Source organism: Diabrotica virgifera, chromosome 3 (assembly GCF_917563875.1).
Source record: "Diabrotica virgifera virgifera chromosome 3, PGI_DIABVI_V3a".
Lineage (NCBI taxonomy): Eukaryota > Metazoa > Arthropoda > Insecta > Coleoptera > Chrysomelidae > Diabrotica > Diabrotica virgifera.
In genome coordinates, this window is record NC_065445.1 from 270,591,874 (window position 1) to 270,610,980 (window position 19,107).

Here is a 19,107-nt window from a genome sequence, read left to right on the forward strand (position 1 = left end):
CGTAACTTGTGGCGTATGCTGACTACATAGCATTCATTAGCAGAAACCTAAACAGTTTAAAGCAGAATTTGCGGAATCGTGTAAGGAAGCATCCAAAAGGGGTTTAGCAATAAATCAAAACAAAATAAAATACTTAATATGCAAAAGAAAAAATTCAGTTCAGGTGACAAGTTTGAGTATTTCGGTTAATATGAGTTTGAAAAGGTAGAACACTTTAAATATCTTGGGGTCTCAGTTAATGGAATTAATGATAGAAACATAGGAATCAATAAAAGAATCCAGGCAGGACACAGAACCTACTGGAAATACAATAACTGCATCAAAGATAAGAAGCTTACTTCAGAATACTAAACTGAAAATTGATAGAGCAGCAATTAGACCATTGATCATATTATATGGTGCTGAAGTAATGTGTCTGACACATAAAGATGAAGAAAAATTTAGGATCCTAGAGAGAAAAATAATTCTGAGGATAGCAGGCCCACTAAACTTAGGTAATAATGAATTTAGAAAACTGATGAACCGAGAAGTAAGAGAAGTTTTGAGAGGAGAAGACACCGTCAGATTTATCAAGGGACATAGATTCAAATGGATGAGACATATAGAAAGGAGAAATCCAAAAGCCGATATCAAGAAAATTACCAAATGGAGACCTGTATTAGGCAGACCACAAGAAAGACCAAAAACGAGATAGGAGAACCAGATAGTCGAGGACCTTAAGAAGTAGAAGTCGAGAGTTAGATAATGGGTAACCATAAGCAAAAACAGGAACGAATGGAGAAAAATTGTAGAAGATGCCAAGTCACACAACCAATTGTAAAACCAAAATGTTAATGCGGATTGATTCACCGCGACAAACGAATCGGAAGAGCCCAAAGAGGGTGGAAATCACTCCGCTAGGATAGTAGATGCAGTGGCGTAGCTAGCCCCACAGGGGCCCCATATCAAAGTTTGTTATGGGGCCCTTTTCCACAACTGATATGAGGCCATGAGAGCCAGAGTTTTAACATTACATTAACATTACTGATTTTAACATTACTTTACATAATCAAAGAAAATGATCAGAACCTATCAATGTCCGATTGTATTAGTAATTGTATACTGACAAATAATGATTCTTGGTCAACATAAAACTACTAAAACAATCAGACATCGTTATCTTCTGATCATTTCCTTTGATTATGTAAAGTAATGTTAAAATCAGTTAGGCCGCTCTGGCTCTCATGGCCTCATATGGGATAATGCTAAAAAAATGTTCAACAATAGAAGCAAAAACGCTTGTATTGAATAAAATAGAAATATGCTTGATTGTCACTGAAAATTTTACTATAATTTTATGGGCAAAGCTTACAAAAAGTAGGAAAAAAAATAAAGACAGTTTACTGAAATTACATAAATCATTAATATTATTACAAAGATTAAGGCAGGCTATCCTTCAACTTATATCTAGAAAAAATAATGCGAGAATTGGAAATCAATAGAGAAGGGCTCCGATATCAAACACCAAGTTTTGACATTTGCGGATGATGTGGTATTGCTGGCAAGAGGAAAAAAAGAGTTACAGGAGATAGTACAGAAAATAGTAAAATCAGCAAAGAAAATGGGACTGTACATAAATGAAACTAAAACAAAATGTAGGGAGTGGACAGATAGTCATTTCAGGAATGGACAAAAGTTTAAAGTAGAAGTAGAAGAAGGAACATCATATGAATTCGAAATGTTAGAAAGATTTACATACCTAGTATCAATAATATCACGTAAATCAAGTTTTTATCAAGAAAGGCAAAAATAAAGTTGATACATGGTCCATGAAAAAAAAATGAACACAATTTACTGGAGATCTGGGAAAGGAAAATCCTGAGGAAGATATATGGAGGAATAATAAGGGACGGTTTATGGATAAGAAAATCAAATGGTGAGTTAAAGGAATTATACAATCAACCTAATATAATAGGAGTGATAAAGGCACAGAGACTTAGATGGTGAGGTCACCTAGAAAGGATGCACAACACGAGAACTCCAAAAAGGGTACTAAACTGCACTATAACTTCAAAAAGAGAAAACGAAGGCCGAAAAATAGATGGAAGCAAGAGGTCGAAAAATATATGGAAAGAATGGGATTAGAAGACCAGAAAAGAAAAATGAATAACAGGAAGGAATGGAGAAAAATCACATATCAAGCCAAAGAACAGCTCAGTGCATAAAGAAAAGTAAAAATGAAGAAAGAACAAACTTTCCAATCAATTGGTCTCTAAGGCCTTTAGTGCTATTGTATATATTATTACAAAATATGAAATAAGAGAAAACAATCTATTTCAAGATTTAAATAAATTGCAAAGTACATAATGCAACCTTAGAAACTATTAAGTTCTGGGTATAACACCTAAATATAGATAATAATAATAAACCTAATGAACTTTAATAAACCAAAGTTCAAAAATAGATTTTAATTGTCAAGACTCATTGTTTGAAAACACATTCAGTTTTTTAAACCAAGAGTGAATGGACATTGAAAATGAGCTTAAACAAAGAAGCTTCTGCTTCTTCTGGCATAACGGCGAGCGGCCGGAAAATAGATATACATAAATATAATTTATAGATAGACAACACATTACACGAAAATATATCCAAACAATAATACACACTGTTTCAAGTATTCAAAGGTAAAGCGATTAAAACAATTTCAATTTAGCATTATACATTATACAATGTCTCTGTTTCAAAACGATTTAATAGTGAAATAATTGTAGAATATTTTGCTCACTTGGAATTTTGTTTCGACATGCCACTCTGTGGCCCCTGAATGTCGGGGGCCCCGTATAATTGATACGGCTGATACGGCGGTAGCTACGCCTCTGAGTAGATGCCATGATGAATGAAAAAAAAACTACTAGTACGTTCTTTAAAGGTAAAGGTAAATATTGCAAAACCTCTAAATTTTAAAGAACAGCTTGGATTGACATGCAATTTGGAATACACATAGCTAACAAGTCAAAGAAAAAAAGTGATATTGTGTTGATGTGTGCTTTTGCCCTAGGGGTGAGTTTCACCCCCTTTTGTGAGTGAAAGATATATGTTCGAAATAAGTCCGGAAATGGATAAAATGACTAATTCTAAGCAACTTTTATTCTATAAAGTTTTTTCGCCAAGTTAATACTTTTCGAGTTATTTGCGAGTGAATAGGTTAATTTTTCTACAAAATAACCACGTTTTCAGACGGTTTTTCGCAAATAACTCAAAAAGTAAGTATTTGGTCGAAAAAAATATTCTTATCAAAAATATAGCACGTAAAAAAGTGACAAAATGGTGTATACTTATATTAGGTCACTATACCTAGTAGAAGCAGAGTTGAGTTATAGCTAATGAAAAATAAGTTCATATTCGTAAAATTCCAAATCGACTATTTTTACGTGCCATAACCAAAAAACGAAACCAAAAATTTTTTAGCATCAAAAGTAAGCAAGTTATGCTCAAAATAAAGTTGATACCTTTTTTTTTGGTAAGAAATCGGGAAAATCACCCCCTAATTAGCATTTCAAATGAACTTAATTGTTACCACTTCACAAGTTTTTTACTCGCGTATATATTGGTCATATGATCTGTAAGTTTCATCGGTTCAAAGTCCTTATTTTTGAAAGAGCTGTAGTTAAAAGGGCTTGAATGAGTCACTTATCACGAGTGTATGCAAATTTGGAAACACCGAATCTTAACCAATTTTTGTCTTACAGAAAAACAAAAATATACAAAATATTCAGAAAAGTAAAGCATTTTTTTCAAAATTAAAATTTTTAAAAATTTTACTTTAGAACCAAATTTTTTCAAAAATAAGCATTTTGAATCGATGAAACTTACATATCATGTATAAACACAACATACTCGTAAGTAAAGTAACTTGTGAAGCGGTAACGATTAATTTCATTTAAGTTGCTAATTAGGGGGTGATCTTCCTGATTTTTTTTTACCAAAACAAAAGGGACCAACATTATTTTGAGCGTAACTTGCCTACATTTTATGTTAGAAATTTTTTTTATAAAAACAGAAATAAAGCTTTTTTAAACATTTTAAAAATGTTGTAATGTGTTTTCCCCAAGAATGCCCCAAGAAATTATTTGGATTTTTCACATTGAATTATTCTATTTGGAATTTTTCGAATTCCAAAGTTGTAGCTAATTTTTCATTAGCTATAACTCTGCTTTTGCTAGGCATATAGACCTAATCTATACACCGTTTTTTTCACTTTTGTATAGGCTATAGTTTTGATAAGAATATTTTTCTCAACAAATTGCTTACGTTCCGAATTATTTGCGAAAAACCGTCTAAAAACGTGGTTATTTTGTTGAAAAATGAACATATTTCGTGAAAATAACTCGAAAAGTGTTGATTTTGTGAAAAAACTCTATAGAACAAAAGTTGCTTAAAATTAGTCAGTTTATCCATTTCGGGACTTACCTTGGACATATATTTTTTCACCCACGAGATGGGGTGAAACTCACCCCCAAGGCAAAAGCACACATCGGCACCATATCACTTTTTTCTTTGACATGTTAGCTATGCGTATGCCAAATTTTATGTCAATCCAAGCGGTTCTTTAAAATTTACAGCAAAAACCGTGAAAGAATGTACTATACAGCCACGTCAAAAATAGAATAAAACTCTTAAAAAGTACTTACATCCTGATACTTCTTCTTTACCACTCAGAAGCACATTCGTATAAGTACCTCCTGGAGGCGGATTTTTTTCTTCAAAAAAAGCTATCATGGTAACATCATGTCCAGCTGCAACTAGTCCTTTAGCCAAAGCATTCCCTAAATTGTAATGACTTTTAGCCGGCACATGAAACACGAGCAAAACTTTGTATCCATTTGTCACTTGGCCGAGGATGAATAGAACTAATACAATCAAAAATAAATGTTGTCTTTCCCTCATATTATACATATATCTAACGGAAAATGGAAATATTCTTGAAGCTTGATACACTATCGATGTTTTGGTACCTGCAAATTCGTAAATATTGTATCTATAATAATATGTATCTCGACACTTCACGGTAGAAGAGAACCGGATTATAATAATAAAAATATGTATATTACGTATTACACTACATATCCTTGGCAAACACTTTTTAAACAAATATCTTAATCAGTTTATCAATAATCGTTATCATTCACGCAGAGGTCTCTATGAAACTTGAGGAAGTATCAAACATAAACACGTAAACGTAAACTTTAAACTACACTTTGGTTTGTTGTTTTAGATTCTTAGATTAAACAAGCTGAAAATGCGAGCATTATCATAACGAAAACTTTGTTTATTTACGTATTTTAATTCATAATATGGAAAATTGCTATTATGAAAAGTTGTATAGAATTAAAAAATATGTTTTAATGTGCAATTATATCATTCTAATTTAAATGTTGTGAACTATAAAGGTAGGTACTTTATTACTCTTGATCGAAATTCATATTTTTTATATACCTCGTATAAAATTAATAAAATTTGATATGATGGTTGCATCATAAATCTTAGACCATGAAGAGCTTTTTATGAAGAAAAACTTTTCTTCTTCAAATTAAAAATAAAAGAGTTATAAATGAAAATGTTGTTGGTATCCATAATTTGAGAAAAATCTTCAAATATTTTTTTCCATTAGGATGTAATTGGACATATTTATCAGACCATAATTTTTTATTCCAAACAACATTTCATATATGTAGTCGGTTCGCTAAACTCGCTAAACTTCGCTAGACACGCAACTGTGTGGCTAGTGATTTTAGTCAGTAATTTTACCAATTTGGTAAAAATAATAATTACTAAATAGTTAATAATTACTAAATAATTAATAATCTTATCAAAATAGCAAAATTGGCAAAAAACAAAAAATTACCTACTAAAATCACTAGCCAGTTGTGTTTGAGTTTATCGAACCAACTATAATAACAATTTTCATTTTATAACAAATGGAACAGTCCATTTATTATTACTCCCATTAAAGAGGAGGGCGTATACTCGTATAAACCTTTTTAAATTTGTTAATAAATGATTGCTTTCAAAATACACTCAAATTGTATTTTTGAACATCGTATTTATTTTATATAATAATTAAATTCACTATCAAATGTCATTGATATTTTATTAATACTTTATTTAAAATTTAGTTTGACATTCACGAAGTGTCAAACTCAAATAATGTAAATAACCTATGCTTTGCTTAAGGTACTAGTACACTTTAGAAGACCAAAAATAAGCATTTTTTCAAGATTTTTTTTTCAGAACCTTTATTAAAAATGAACATAAAACTGTTTACACATTAATATCTATTTCTTAAAGAATACAAAAAATATATCTTTTTTATTTGTGTACTTACACTAATATTGTAGAGGGCGCCAAAGTCGAGGCCTCGAAAAAAGTAGCTCCGATGGCGGACAGTTAATCTCAGGATTGGGATCTTTTAAACAGAAAAATCGTACAGCATTTGAAAAAGGAAGGTTTCTTACGTGACAATTTACCACAGTTAGTGAAAAAATCCGCAAAAAAAAGATTTTACGGAAATTTGAAAAATTTTTGTGAAAAAATCGCCCGTTTTTCTTCAGTTTTTCATGGTTAAAAATATTTATCTTTTATTTTTTGGTTAAATTGTGGTAAATTGTCACGTAAGAAACCTTCCTTTTTCAAATGCCGTACGATTTTTTTATTTCAGATATCCCAATCCGGAGATTAACTGTCCGCCATCATTTTTCGAGGCCTCGACTTTTGCGCCCTCTACAATATTAGTGTACGTGCATAAATAAAAAAAATATATTTTTTGTACTCTCTAGGAGTTAGAGATTAATATGTAAAAAGTTTTATGTTCATTTGTAATAAAGTTTCTGAGAAAAAAAAATCTTGAAAAGAATGATTATTGTTGGTCCTGTAAAGTGTACTAGTACCTTAACAAATTAGCAACGATTTCAGCTGACGTTTAGTGTGTCGGCAGAGAATAAACGGATTGTGACGTCACATTTTAGACTTTCAGGTCGATTATCTCGAAGACGGTTAGAGATATCGAAATGTCGTTTTCAGATTTGGATTTAGAAGACAAAACTACATAAGAATCCATCGATAAATCTGCTCTACACAGATTTTGCAAATTTTTAAACGAAAAGTTTTCGTTGAAAAAATCACTAGTTTGACCTCGTGCCTCGTGGACCATTATCATCTCGATTGAAGCAATTATATAAATGTTGTAAAACAGATAAATAGATAACTTTTTTTAACAATGTGCCTTTATTTGTTTATGAAAAGTTAATTGTGCCACCAAAGATTGTTACTAAAACTTCTATTGGTGGAATTTGTACGAATTACATATGACAAAATATACAGGGTGTAACGAAAAGGTAGGTCATAAATAAATCACGTATTCTGGGACCAAAAATAGTTAGACTGAACCTAGTTACCTTAGTACAAATGTGTACATGAAAAAAGTTGCAGCCCTTTGAAGTTACAAAATGAAAAATGATTTTTTTCCAATATACCGAAAACTGTTTTTTGTGTTGGAATGCTCTATTGACAAGGGACATGTGGCTTTCTTAGGGCAGGAAAATCTTAAAAAAAATAACAGCGAAATTTGTTTTATGGGGGTGTTGATCCCTTAACCCCCCCCCCAATTATTGTAGTATTAGTTAAACACAATGTTTAAAAACGTTTTTGCCTCTTAGTACTTTTTCAATATGCGGGTTTTTATCGAGATGTGGTTTCTTTTTTAATGATTCAAAATTTTTGACGGCTTATCGAAAAAGTGCCAAGAGGCAAAAAAGTTTTTAAAAAAATGTGTTTAACTAATGATACCACAATAATTGCAACGGAAACAAGCTTCGCTGTTATTTTTTAAAGATGTTCCTGTCATAAGAAAGCCACATGTCCATTTTCAATATAAAATCTCTAATAGTTTTCGATATATTGGAAAAAAATCGATTTTGATTTTTTAACTTCAAAGGGATGAAACTTTTTTATGTGCACAGTTGTACTAAAGTAAGTTAGGTTCAATCGAACTACACACACTGGCAAAATTAAAGGAACACCTTAAAAATGGGACATGTTTGATGTCTCGAATTTTCTAATCCAGTTGTCTTATTTAATTGATTTTTTTTGTATGTTATAGCCTTATTATTTAAGACTATCGGTGTAATCATATTGTTACTAGACAGGTAAATGCCATTATATTACCGGGTGTAAAAATCATACTGTGTTTTTTCCTTAAAATTCGGAACACCCTGTGGAATATTCTAGCATATATAAAATATTGAAATTAAAACTCAACTGTAGTCTTAGGCTTTCTTATCATTTTCTTTTTTGATCCATTTGCTTCTGTTGGATAATAAAAAAGTTAGGTACTTTAACAACTAGCCATATTCTTCATCAATACAGGATGTTTCTAAATAAGTGCAACAAACTTTAACGGGTAATTCTGCATGAATAAATAGTGACCGTTTGCTTTATAAACATATGTCCGCAAATGCTTCGTTTCCTATATACGGAATGTTGAAATTTTTCTTACAAACTGATGATTTGTTTATTGCTCTAAAACCGGTTGATATTTGCAAACTAAATTTGGTTGGTTTTAACAGGGCGGGCGATAACGGGCCCACAAGGGATGCACTGCAGGCGGGCGCCCTTGTTTGGGGGCACCAAAATGGGCTTTTTTCTGCTGGTGTGATACAAAATATTAATTAAAAAAAAAACTGAAGGGCGCCTGTGCTAGTTTTGCAGGCGGGCGCCTGATACCCTAGCGCTGGTACTGGGTTTTAAGAGGTAGGTATTGCGCATTTTTTGACATTCCGTTAAGAATTTTATATTCACCATTGGCGTGCCTACGGGTATAAACATTTTAGATATATTCCGTACGCATGCCAATGGTGAATATAAAATTCTTAATTGTCTGTAAAAAAATGTGCAATAAGTACCTCTTAAAACCTACCAAATTTCGTTTGCATATCTCAATCGTTTTTAGAGCAATAAATAAATCGTCAGTTTGTAAGAAAAAATTCAACATCCCGTATCTCGGAAACGAAGAATTTGCGGGCATATTATATTTATAATTCATAGAAGTGCATTCATAGAAGAAAAAAGAGAACTTATGAAAATATAATACTAGAAGAACTTGAGGCATTAAAACAGGAAAATCAAACAAGAAAATTCTATAAAACTCTGAATAATGCAAGAAAGGAATTCAAACCAAGGCTAAGACTATGTAAGGATAAGGAGGGGCACATACTCAATACAAAAGAAGAAATATTGAAAAGGTGGGTGGAACACTATAAAGAACTACTTACCATCGAAGTAGAAGATCCTAATCAACCGAACCCAAGAGCAACCAACAATACACCATTAGAGCCTCCATCAATTCAAGAAGTACGGGATGTAATATAACACCTAAGAAATAATAAATCTCCAGGAAGTGATGGTATATCCGCGGAACTTATTAAATATGGAGGTGCTACCCTGACTAATCAAATATATAAAATAATACTAAGAGCCTGGAATGAGGAACAAATCCCGGAAGAGTGGTGTCTTGGAATTGTTTGCCCGCTACACAAAAAGGGTGATCAATTGGAATGTAGAAACTATAGGGGAATAACCCTCCTTAATACAGCTTACAAAATATTTTCGAGCATCTTATATGGTCGCCTAAGTGCATATTCAGAGAGGAGCTTCTTGGAGAATATCAAAGTGGTTTTAGGCCTGGTCGATCAACAACAGACCAGATCTTTGTGCTAAGACAAATACTGGAAAAAACCAATGAATTCAATATCGACACATACCATCTTTTCGTAGATTTTAAATCGGCCTATGATAGTGTCCTAAGAAATAAATTGTATGAAGCCATGGATGAATTCCACATCCCTGACAAACTGATAAGATTGGTTAAGGCTATAATGCGTAAAGTCGTTTGCAAAGTCGAAATACAGGGCGAACAATCACAGGCGTTTGAAACGAATATTGGGCTGCGACAGGGAGATGCGCTGGCGTGTCTCCTCTTCAACATAGCTCTGGAAAAGGCGGTCAGAGATGCCCGAATAGACAACAGAGGAAATATTTTTAATAAATCATCCCAAATTTTGGCATATGCCGATGACGTGGACCTAGTTGCCCGCACAACACGCAAACTAGAAGAAATGTATACCACCTTCTCAAATGCCTCAAAAAATATGGGCCTGACAGTAAACGAGGAGAAAACTAAGATGGTGGCATCAACACCCAACAATAGAGCCAAAAACATCGGTCACCAATTCTCTGTTGATAACTCTACCTTTGAAGTGGTGGACAAATTCACATACTTAGGCTCCCTGATCACCAAGGAAAACGTCATGACAGAAGAAATCAAGCGAAGGATAATCCTAGCGAACAAATGCTATTTTGGACTGAGTAGACATATGAGAACCAGAAACTTAAGCCAAAAAACAAAAATAACCATATACAAAACCCTTATACAACCAGTGTTGACATATGGATCGGAGACATGGACCATCTCCAAGGCAGATGAAAACCTTCTGCTTATATTTGAACGAAGGATCCTGAGAGGCATATTCGGTGGCATCTGTGAAAATGGTATTTGGAGGAGGAGGTACAACTACGAGGTATACCACAGATATAAACATATATTCGGTGGAAAAGACGTAGTATCTCTTATAAGAATAGGACGACTAAGATATGCAGGACATCTAGCAAGATCACAGCATAACAACCCTCCTAGAAGAATCCTTATGTCACAACCTGTGGGAAGTAGAAATAGGGGTAGGCCAAAACTTAGATGGAAAGATGGTGTAGATGGGGATGGGAGAAAAATAGGCGCAGCAAACTGGCAAAGGTTGGCAATGGATAGGACTGACTGGCGTAATAGACTTGGGAAGGTCGAGGCTCTCTCATAGGGCTGTAGCACCATTGATGATGATTATATTTATAAAGCAAACGTTCATTATCTTTTTATGCAGAATTAACCCTTGAAGTTTGCCGCACTTATTTAGAAACACCCTGTATTGATGAAGAACATGACTAGTTGTTAAAGTAGAGGAAAGGATGCAAATATGGGCTACCCATTTTGTTTTTCTTTGTAAAAAAAGAATAAAAATTCTATTTTATTTCCAAAGGTACGTAAGAATACCTACATTTAGTTACTTCCCACATAACAATGATGTTCGTATCATGTTCTAAGCATATACTACCAACATTCGTCAGAGTATATTCTTTTTAGTATATGCGTAGTACAAGCATAGCATGTACCTTAAAAAACATTCTAAATTTCATGTTCTTTGCACATACTTTAAAGTATATTCTCGTACCGAATATACTGAGTACATTCGTGTACGTAGTAACTCGGAATATTCGTAAAAGTTTATTCTTAGAATGTACCTTTACCGAATATTCTTAGCACATACTTATAAGTACATTCTTAACACATACTTATAAGTAGATACTATTCTCAGAATATACTTTTACCGAATATTCTTAGCACATACTTATAAGTACATACTTAACACATACTTATAAGTAGATACTTTTAAAATATCTTAAAAATAATATATATGTATGTATAGGAAGAATAATGTTAGCCTATAGATTATCAACTTCGTTAAGAATAATTAATGAAATTTAAAAATTTATGTATGTAGGTACTATTAATTAAACTACCGAATTCATTATTTAAAATTGTTTTAATTGTATGGTAAAAATGTTTAAGAATTAATTGTATTAACGAAAAAGGAGAAATTGTCGTTTCGCTTTCATAACTGAAATGCATTTACTATTTTGATTAAGTTTATTGAGTATTCTTATGAAGAATTTTATTTTTACATGGAATTGACATTCAGGTAAGCTGTGTGGCTGAGCCAAAACCCACAACCGGCACAAACAAAGCGGAAACGACCGCTGCATACCTGCATAGGGGTTAGCGGGTAGGGGGTTGGGAACAAAGGAAAAATACAAAATATGAAAATAGTTACTGAATAGGCATTTGGCATTTGTGTCTACACTTAACACTAACAATGTCTATGCTGTGTTGTGAGGAAGACCAAGTATTTCAACCAGGAATAGGAACATGCATAATTAAACGTTTTATTTTGTTTGCTGTCAACTTACAAATAAAAAATTCATTTTGGTACTTCAATATTACTTAAATAGTAAGTATGTATATAGGTACATATAAGCAACATATAAATTTTAGTTATTTACATACATATGTTACATAATATTTATTTGGGTACGATAGGTATATGAATATGAATATATAAATTTATATATTCAGCATTTTTATTTTTATATGCACATAATAACTAAATATATATACCTACTTACCTATATAATATTGATATAACTAACTAAAATTTATATAATATTTTATATTTACTTTTTAAGTAATATTGTAGAATGTACTAACTACATTCTCATATGTAATATGTAAATTTAGTAGAAAGTAGAACCTAGGATGAGATTCGGTGATGCTGAAAACATGCTTCTGAGCAATATAGCACTTCCTTGTAATATTCTTCCCATATACTAAAAAGTACATTCTTCCTATATACTAAAAGATGTGAGGTAGTACATTCTAAGTATATAAATAGAAGGTTTATAGCACCTTCTTAGAATATCCTAAAAAGTATATTCTTGGTATATACTGAGAAGAAGTGCGGTAGTACATTCTAAGTATATACATACCTAGAACGTTTAAGTACTGTAATGTAGTATATACTCAGTATGTGCTCTGCACATTCGCAATGGTAATTACGCATATTCTTAGTATATACTTTTTCTGAAAAGTATGTTCTATGAATCTACTAAGAACATGAAATTGTTATGTGGGTTATAACCTGCCCAAAGTCCAAATTGATTAAAAAATATACAACTGTTTTAAATGTACAAATAATGAAAAATTGTACTTTTGCGCCGTTTGAATAATGATCCTAAATATGGGCTACCCCGAAAAATGTGTCTTAAATTTGTGTGAAGTGAGATAAATGTGTGACAAATATATTTTAATATCTAAAATACAAAAAGTCCATTAAATAACTCATAGGCTAAAACTATTTGCAAAAGTCACATACATAGGTATTCTTCTTTTTCGGCCCCAGCGCACTCGTTATGTGCCCAAAAATGACACATGAAGCACTTGACCGATATTTCACCAAGATTATCCTCTGAAAAAAGTGCTTCGCAAAACATACACGTTACGTCAGCTGCGTCTTGTGGAGGCTGTGTAGAAGGAAACTCATTGTAATCGCTCTCATCATCTGCAGGCACATATTCCTCCTCATCCTCGCTACTAGAACCCGATTTATTTTTTTGGTCCTTTGTGACTTTGGTAAGCTGCTTACGTTTTCCTTTTTTTATTTCTTTTCCTTTCCTTTTTTCTTTGCCTTTTCCTACTTCGTTTTGCCTACATTGCTACATTGTTCTAAATATGGGCCACTAGCCCATATTGTAAACACGCTTGCTTTGCACAACAAAAGAAGTTATGTCTAAAAGCAGACAATTTGAAGAAAACTCATTAGCATATATCAAAGACTAATAATAGAGCTTCAACGTGACACAGATATTTTTTTTTAAATTCGTGTTTATTTTTAAATACTGGAATTTATCAACTTCCCGAAAAAGTTTTGACACTCACACCAACCGACAAACAATTATTATAAACTGGGAAATATCTACCACAGTGGCGCCATCGCTACGGTGATAGCTTAACTTCGTCAAATACCGTTTGCAATAGTCAAAATGTAGAGATCTGCAACGAATAGCTGTGAAACCCACCTAGCCCATATTACAAGACCAGCCCATATTTGCAGCCTTTCCTCTACCTAACTTTTTTATTATCCAACATATAAGCAAATTAATCAAAAAAGAAATTGTTAAGAAAGCCTAAGACTACAATTGGGTTTTAATTTCAATATTTTATATATGCTAGAATATTCCACAGGGTGTTCCGAACTGTATGGAAAAACACAGTATGATTGTTACACCCGGTACAAAATGGGATTTACCTGTCTAGCAACAATATTATTACACCGATATTCTTAAATAATAAGGCTATAACATACTAAAAAAATCACTGAAATCGGACAACCAGTTTAGGAAATTCTAGACATCAAACATGTCCCATTTTTAAGGTGTTTCTTTAATTTTGCCGGTGTGTGTATTTTTGGCCCCAGAATATGTGATTTCATTTATGACCTACCTTTTTGTTATACCCTGTATATGTTTGGCAAAAACTTTTTAAACAAATGTCGGTTTATCAATATCAGTTTTTATGATTCAAGGGATGATATCGATTGAATTTTAAACGGATGAAAATTGAAATACAAAACACCTAAACACTTTAACTTCACTTCCGTTTATTTAAGTAGGTAATAGATAAATCGGTAGTTTGACCTCGTAGACTTTCATTGTTGCTATCTCGCTTGCAACAATGAAATAAATGTTGTAAAACAGAAATAGACAACCGTTTTTGACAATGAGCCACTATCTGTTTAGGTATAGATAGTGGAACAGCTACAAAACTATCAAATAATAAGAAAGCAACGGTGTCAGTTGAAGTTCCCAGCAAAATAAACAAACTACTTGCTGATAAAGGTAAATAATCTCCATAAGGAAATAAGCTTCCTGTAGTCGGTTGTATATCATAAATCACAAACATTTTTATAAAAAAAAAGAAAATGTGTGTGTACTTTGTACGCCCGTAAGAAGTTATACTTCTATCAGGGCCGCGCCGTCCATAAGGGCGGAGAGGGGCGGTGCCCCCCGGCGCCGAAGTAAAAAGGCGCCAACGGGTGCCGAAAAAAAAAATTTGACAATACCGAAATTACCAGAAATATTAATAATATTTTATTATCTTGTGAAATTGAAAATTTTACATATCGTAGGTAGATATAAAAATAGCAGTTATTACCTATTACTTTGATCCCCTAAGTGTACGAACGGTTATTTCAATCAAAGGCCAACGGAGCAAAATGAAAACTTCTTCTTCTTCTTTAGTTTATTGGCCTCCACCTACTTGGGTATTTGGCCAGCTCATCGTCGCGGAATAAGGGAAAAATTCCTTATTCACTTACAATTTGGAGTTAGTACATTGTACAATTTGATTCTTCTTCTTCTTCTTCTTCTTCTTCTTCTTCTTCTTCTTCTTCTTCTTCTTCTTCTTCTTTAGTTAACTGGCAATTTTGGTTGGTGTGGGAAAAACATGACAAGATAAAAAAAATTTCACGCTAGGGGTAACTGTCTATCAATAAACAATCTTCTTTTTCTTCTTTGATTTAGTAGAATTTTTGAGTTGGCATGGGACAAATACAACAACTAAACTTTTTTTCAACGACATTAAACTTTTTTTCTCTCAGGGGCAACTTCCGACTACTACACAATCTTATTATTCTACTTCTTTTTTAGTTTACTGGCAATTTTGAGTTGGCATGTTACAAATACAACAAAGACACAGACTTTTTGCTTTTAGGGGCAACTGCCGACCATTACACAATCTTATTCTTCTACTTTTTTTTGAGTTCACTTTTAATTTTGAGTTGGCATGGGTCAAATATACAACAAAGACACAAACTTTTTGCTCTCAGGGGCAACTGCCGACCATTACACAATCTTATTCTTCTACTTTTTTTGAGTTTACTGGCAATTTTGAGTTGACATGAGACAAATACAACAAAGACACAAACTTTTTTTCTATCAGGGAAATTTTCTATCAAGGAAATATCAAATGAAAACAATTTGACGCATGTCAAAACTTTCAATGTGTTTTAAATGTATTCATTTTTTTTTTTTCGAATTCTTAGAAAACTAATAAATATTTTTCAAAATTTAAACGCAGAATAAAAGAGAACATTATTACCGAGGGCCGCAAATCCCTGAAAATTTCTATAATGTTTATTTTAATAAGTTACAGGGGTGAAAATAAAAGGAAAAATTTAGTGTGATTTTTAATTGCAAATATTTCATTTTCATTCAAAAGAAACTTTTTATTTTTTCTAAGGGACTTTCGGCCCTCGGTAATAAAGTAGTCTTTCATTCTGCATTTAAATTTTTCAAAAATACGTATTAGTTTTCTCAGGATTTGATAAAAATGAATACATTTAAAACACATTAAAAATTTTGACATGGTCAATTTTTCGCATTTTGCTCCGTTCCCCTTAAACTGAACTATTACTCCATTCACTCACGGTAAAATATTGCAAAACCTCGGAATTTTAAAGAACCGCTTGGATCAACATGAAATTTGGCATACGCATAGCTAACAAGTCAAAGAAGAAAATGATATTGCGTCGACATGTGCTTTTGCCCTAGGGGAGTACCACTCCTTCACGGGAGAAAAATATAGGTACTTACGTTAAAAATAAGTCAGGAAGTGGATAAACTGACGAATTGTAAGTAACTATAAAGTTAAGTTGTTCTATAGAGTCTTTTCACTTAGTCAATACTTTTCGAGTTATTTGCGAGTGAATATGTTCATTTTTCAACAAAAAAAACACGTTTTTAAACAGTTTTTCGTCTTTCACCGTTTTTCACCGACAAATTACTCAAAAAGTAAGTATTTTAGCAAAAATATATTAGGAAAAATTTTATAAAAAAGGCATTTTCTTAAAAATGTCAATATATTTTTTTTAGTTAAAACCAATTTTTTTTAAAAATATGCACGTTTAAATGGTGAAACTTTCAGATCATATAAATATACATAATTAACTTTACCTTTCAAATATGCAAAGTGAAGTAAATTGTAAAACTGTAACAATTAATTTCATTTGGGAGGCTAATTAAGCGGAGATTTTTACTAAAGAAAAAGGAACCAACTTTATTTTCTGCGTTGCCGACTTACTTTTGCTACTGGAAACTTTTTGAAAAAACAAAAATAAAGGTTTTTCTAAAGACTTTAAAAAATTTGTCATGACTTTTGCCCGAAAAGTGCTTCATTTTTTGGTTATTTCACGTTGAAATGCTTGATATCTAATTTGACGAATAAGAACCCACTTTACTGGAGCTACAACTCTTTCTCTACTAATTAGATCTACTGACTTCATGCGTGCACAAGTTTTTTTAAATTTTTTAATAAGCTCTATTTTGCTAAGAAATTTGTTTTCAATAAAATACACACTTTTTGTGTTATTTGCGAAAAACGGTCTAAAACCGTGGTTTTATGTTGAAAAATGAACGCATCTCATGCTTATGCGCAACATACTCACTCGCAAATAAATGGAAAAATATTGACAGTAGAGAAAACTGTATATTATTATGGAACAAAAGTTGCTTAGAATTAGTCAGTTTATCCACTTTTGGACTTAATTTTAACGTATATTTTTCAACCCCGACGACGCAATATCAATTTTTTTCTTTGTTATGAAATCGGATAAACGAAGCAGATATCGACCACCAACGCGATGGAGTAACGATGTAAAGAGAACTGCCGGGAACTGGATAGTTGGTAGCTCAAGATAGGCAGACATGGAGAAACTTAGAGGAGACCTATGTTCAGCAGTGGACGATAACGGTTAGATTATGATGATGATGATGATAATTTCCTAACACATAAAAATAGTTTGTATTTATACCGTATAACGATCCACTAAGCTACAAAAAACTACTTAAAAAGGAAGGAGGAAAGGGGCGCCTAAAATTACTTGCCCCGGGGCGCTTGAAAGCCTTGGCGCGGCCCTGACTTCTATTATATGATTTCAACGAAATAAAATACTTTAAACAGTTTATTTTAATTTTATTAAACAAATTCTAATACATACCACTTTCTAAAAGTCCAAAAATTAAAAAAAAAACAGCAATTGTCCGCATTTGAACCCGGAACCTCTCGATCTCCAGTCGAATGCTGTACCAATGACGATACAGGCATTGTTTTTACGGTTTCTCAGACATTATAACAAATCACGGTAACAAATAGACGAAGTGAAGTATTAAATATAAAAATGTTTTAATAATACGTGTATTATCTTACGTATATAAGAAGTAACGTATACACGTGTATTACGTGTATAAGAAGAAGAAGTATTATCTTACTTCCGAGGAAGACAAATCTACAGACACAAAAATTATAATTAGCCCAGTAAATGAACGGGAAATACGGCGATACCGTGTAATTTTCAGGGGCAACTCCGAATTGCATGAAAATTTGGATATAGGTTCTACTTACCCTCCACTTCAAAGTTGAAATTGTGCCGTTGGTTGCTTTTACTTGGGGGGTAACAGTCACCCCTTCTCAGATGGTGAAAAAACATATATTCAAGATAAGACCGGAAATGGATAAATTGACTGATTTTAAGCAACTTTTGTTCTTTAGAGTTTTTTATGTAAGTCAATACTTTTCGAGTTATTTTCGATTGAAAATGTTTATTTTTCGACAAAAAACTACGTTTTCGGACGGTTTTTCGCAAATAACTCAAAAAGTAAATACTTGATCGAAAAAAATATCCTTAGCAAAAGAGTAGCTTATAAAAAACTGAAAAAAAATGTGTATCAGTAAAGTCTATTAATCGAGTAAAAACAAAGTTGTAGCTCATGAAAAATACGTTCTTGTGCGTCTAATTCCAAATCGAATATTTCAAGGTGAAATCACCGAAAAATTAAGCACTTTTCGGGAAAAACCTATTTAAACTTTTTTAAAGTGTTTATAAATTTTATGTACTTTATTAGAATTGTCCATAAAAGTTTCTAGTATTAAAAATAAGCGAGTTACGCTCAAAATAAAGTTGGTCCTCTTTTTTTTTGTAAAAAAATCATGCAAATCTCCCCGTGTTTAGCTCCTCAAATGAAATTATTCGCTACCGTTTTACAAACAATTTACTTACTTATCTATTTTTATATGCTCTGTCAGTCTCACCGGTTTAAAGTGCTTATTTTTGAAAGGGTTATAGTTAAAAAAGCTTGAACGGGTCACTAATCACGAGTGTATGCAAATTTTGAACAGCCATATCTTAACCATTTTTTGTCTTGCGGAAAAACAAAATGAAACTAGCATATTTATAATAACAAAACCTATATTTTTTTACTCTTAAAGATTTTTCTTATCACTAATACTTTTTAAGATATTTTGACAAAAGGAAATTTTTCAAAAGTTGTCAAAAGTTTTTAGAAAATTTTGTT

General features: G+C 32.3%; 1 protein-coding gene across 1 annotated transcript in view; it reads right to left on the bottom strand.

Moving 5' to 3' along the window:
- LOC126882749 (uncharacterized) overlaps positions 1–19,107 on the bottom strand; it is a 76,141-nt gene that overhangs the window by 34,495 nt on the left and 22,539 nt on the right. Inside the window, exon 5 of the mRNA XM_050647741.1 lies at positions 4,671–5,134. Coding sequence (XP_050503698.1) covers positions 4,671–5,134 — 464 coding nt within the window. The remainder of the gene's footprint in view (positions 1–4,670; positions 5,135–19,107) is intronic.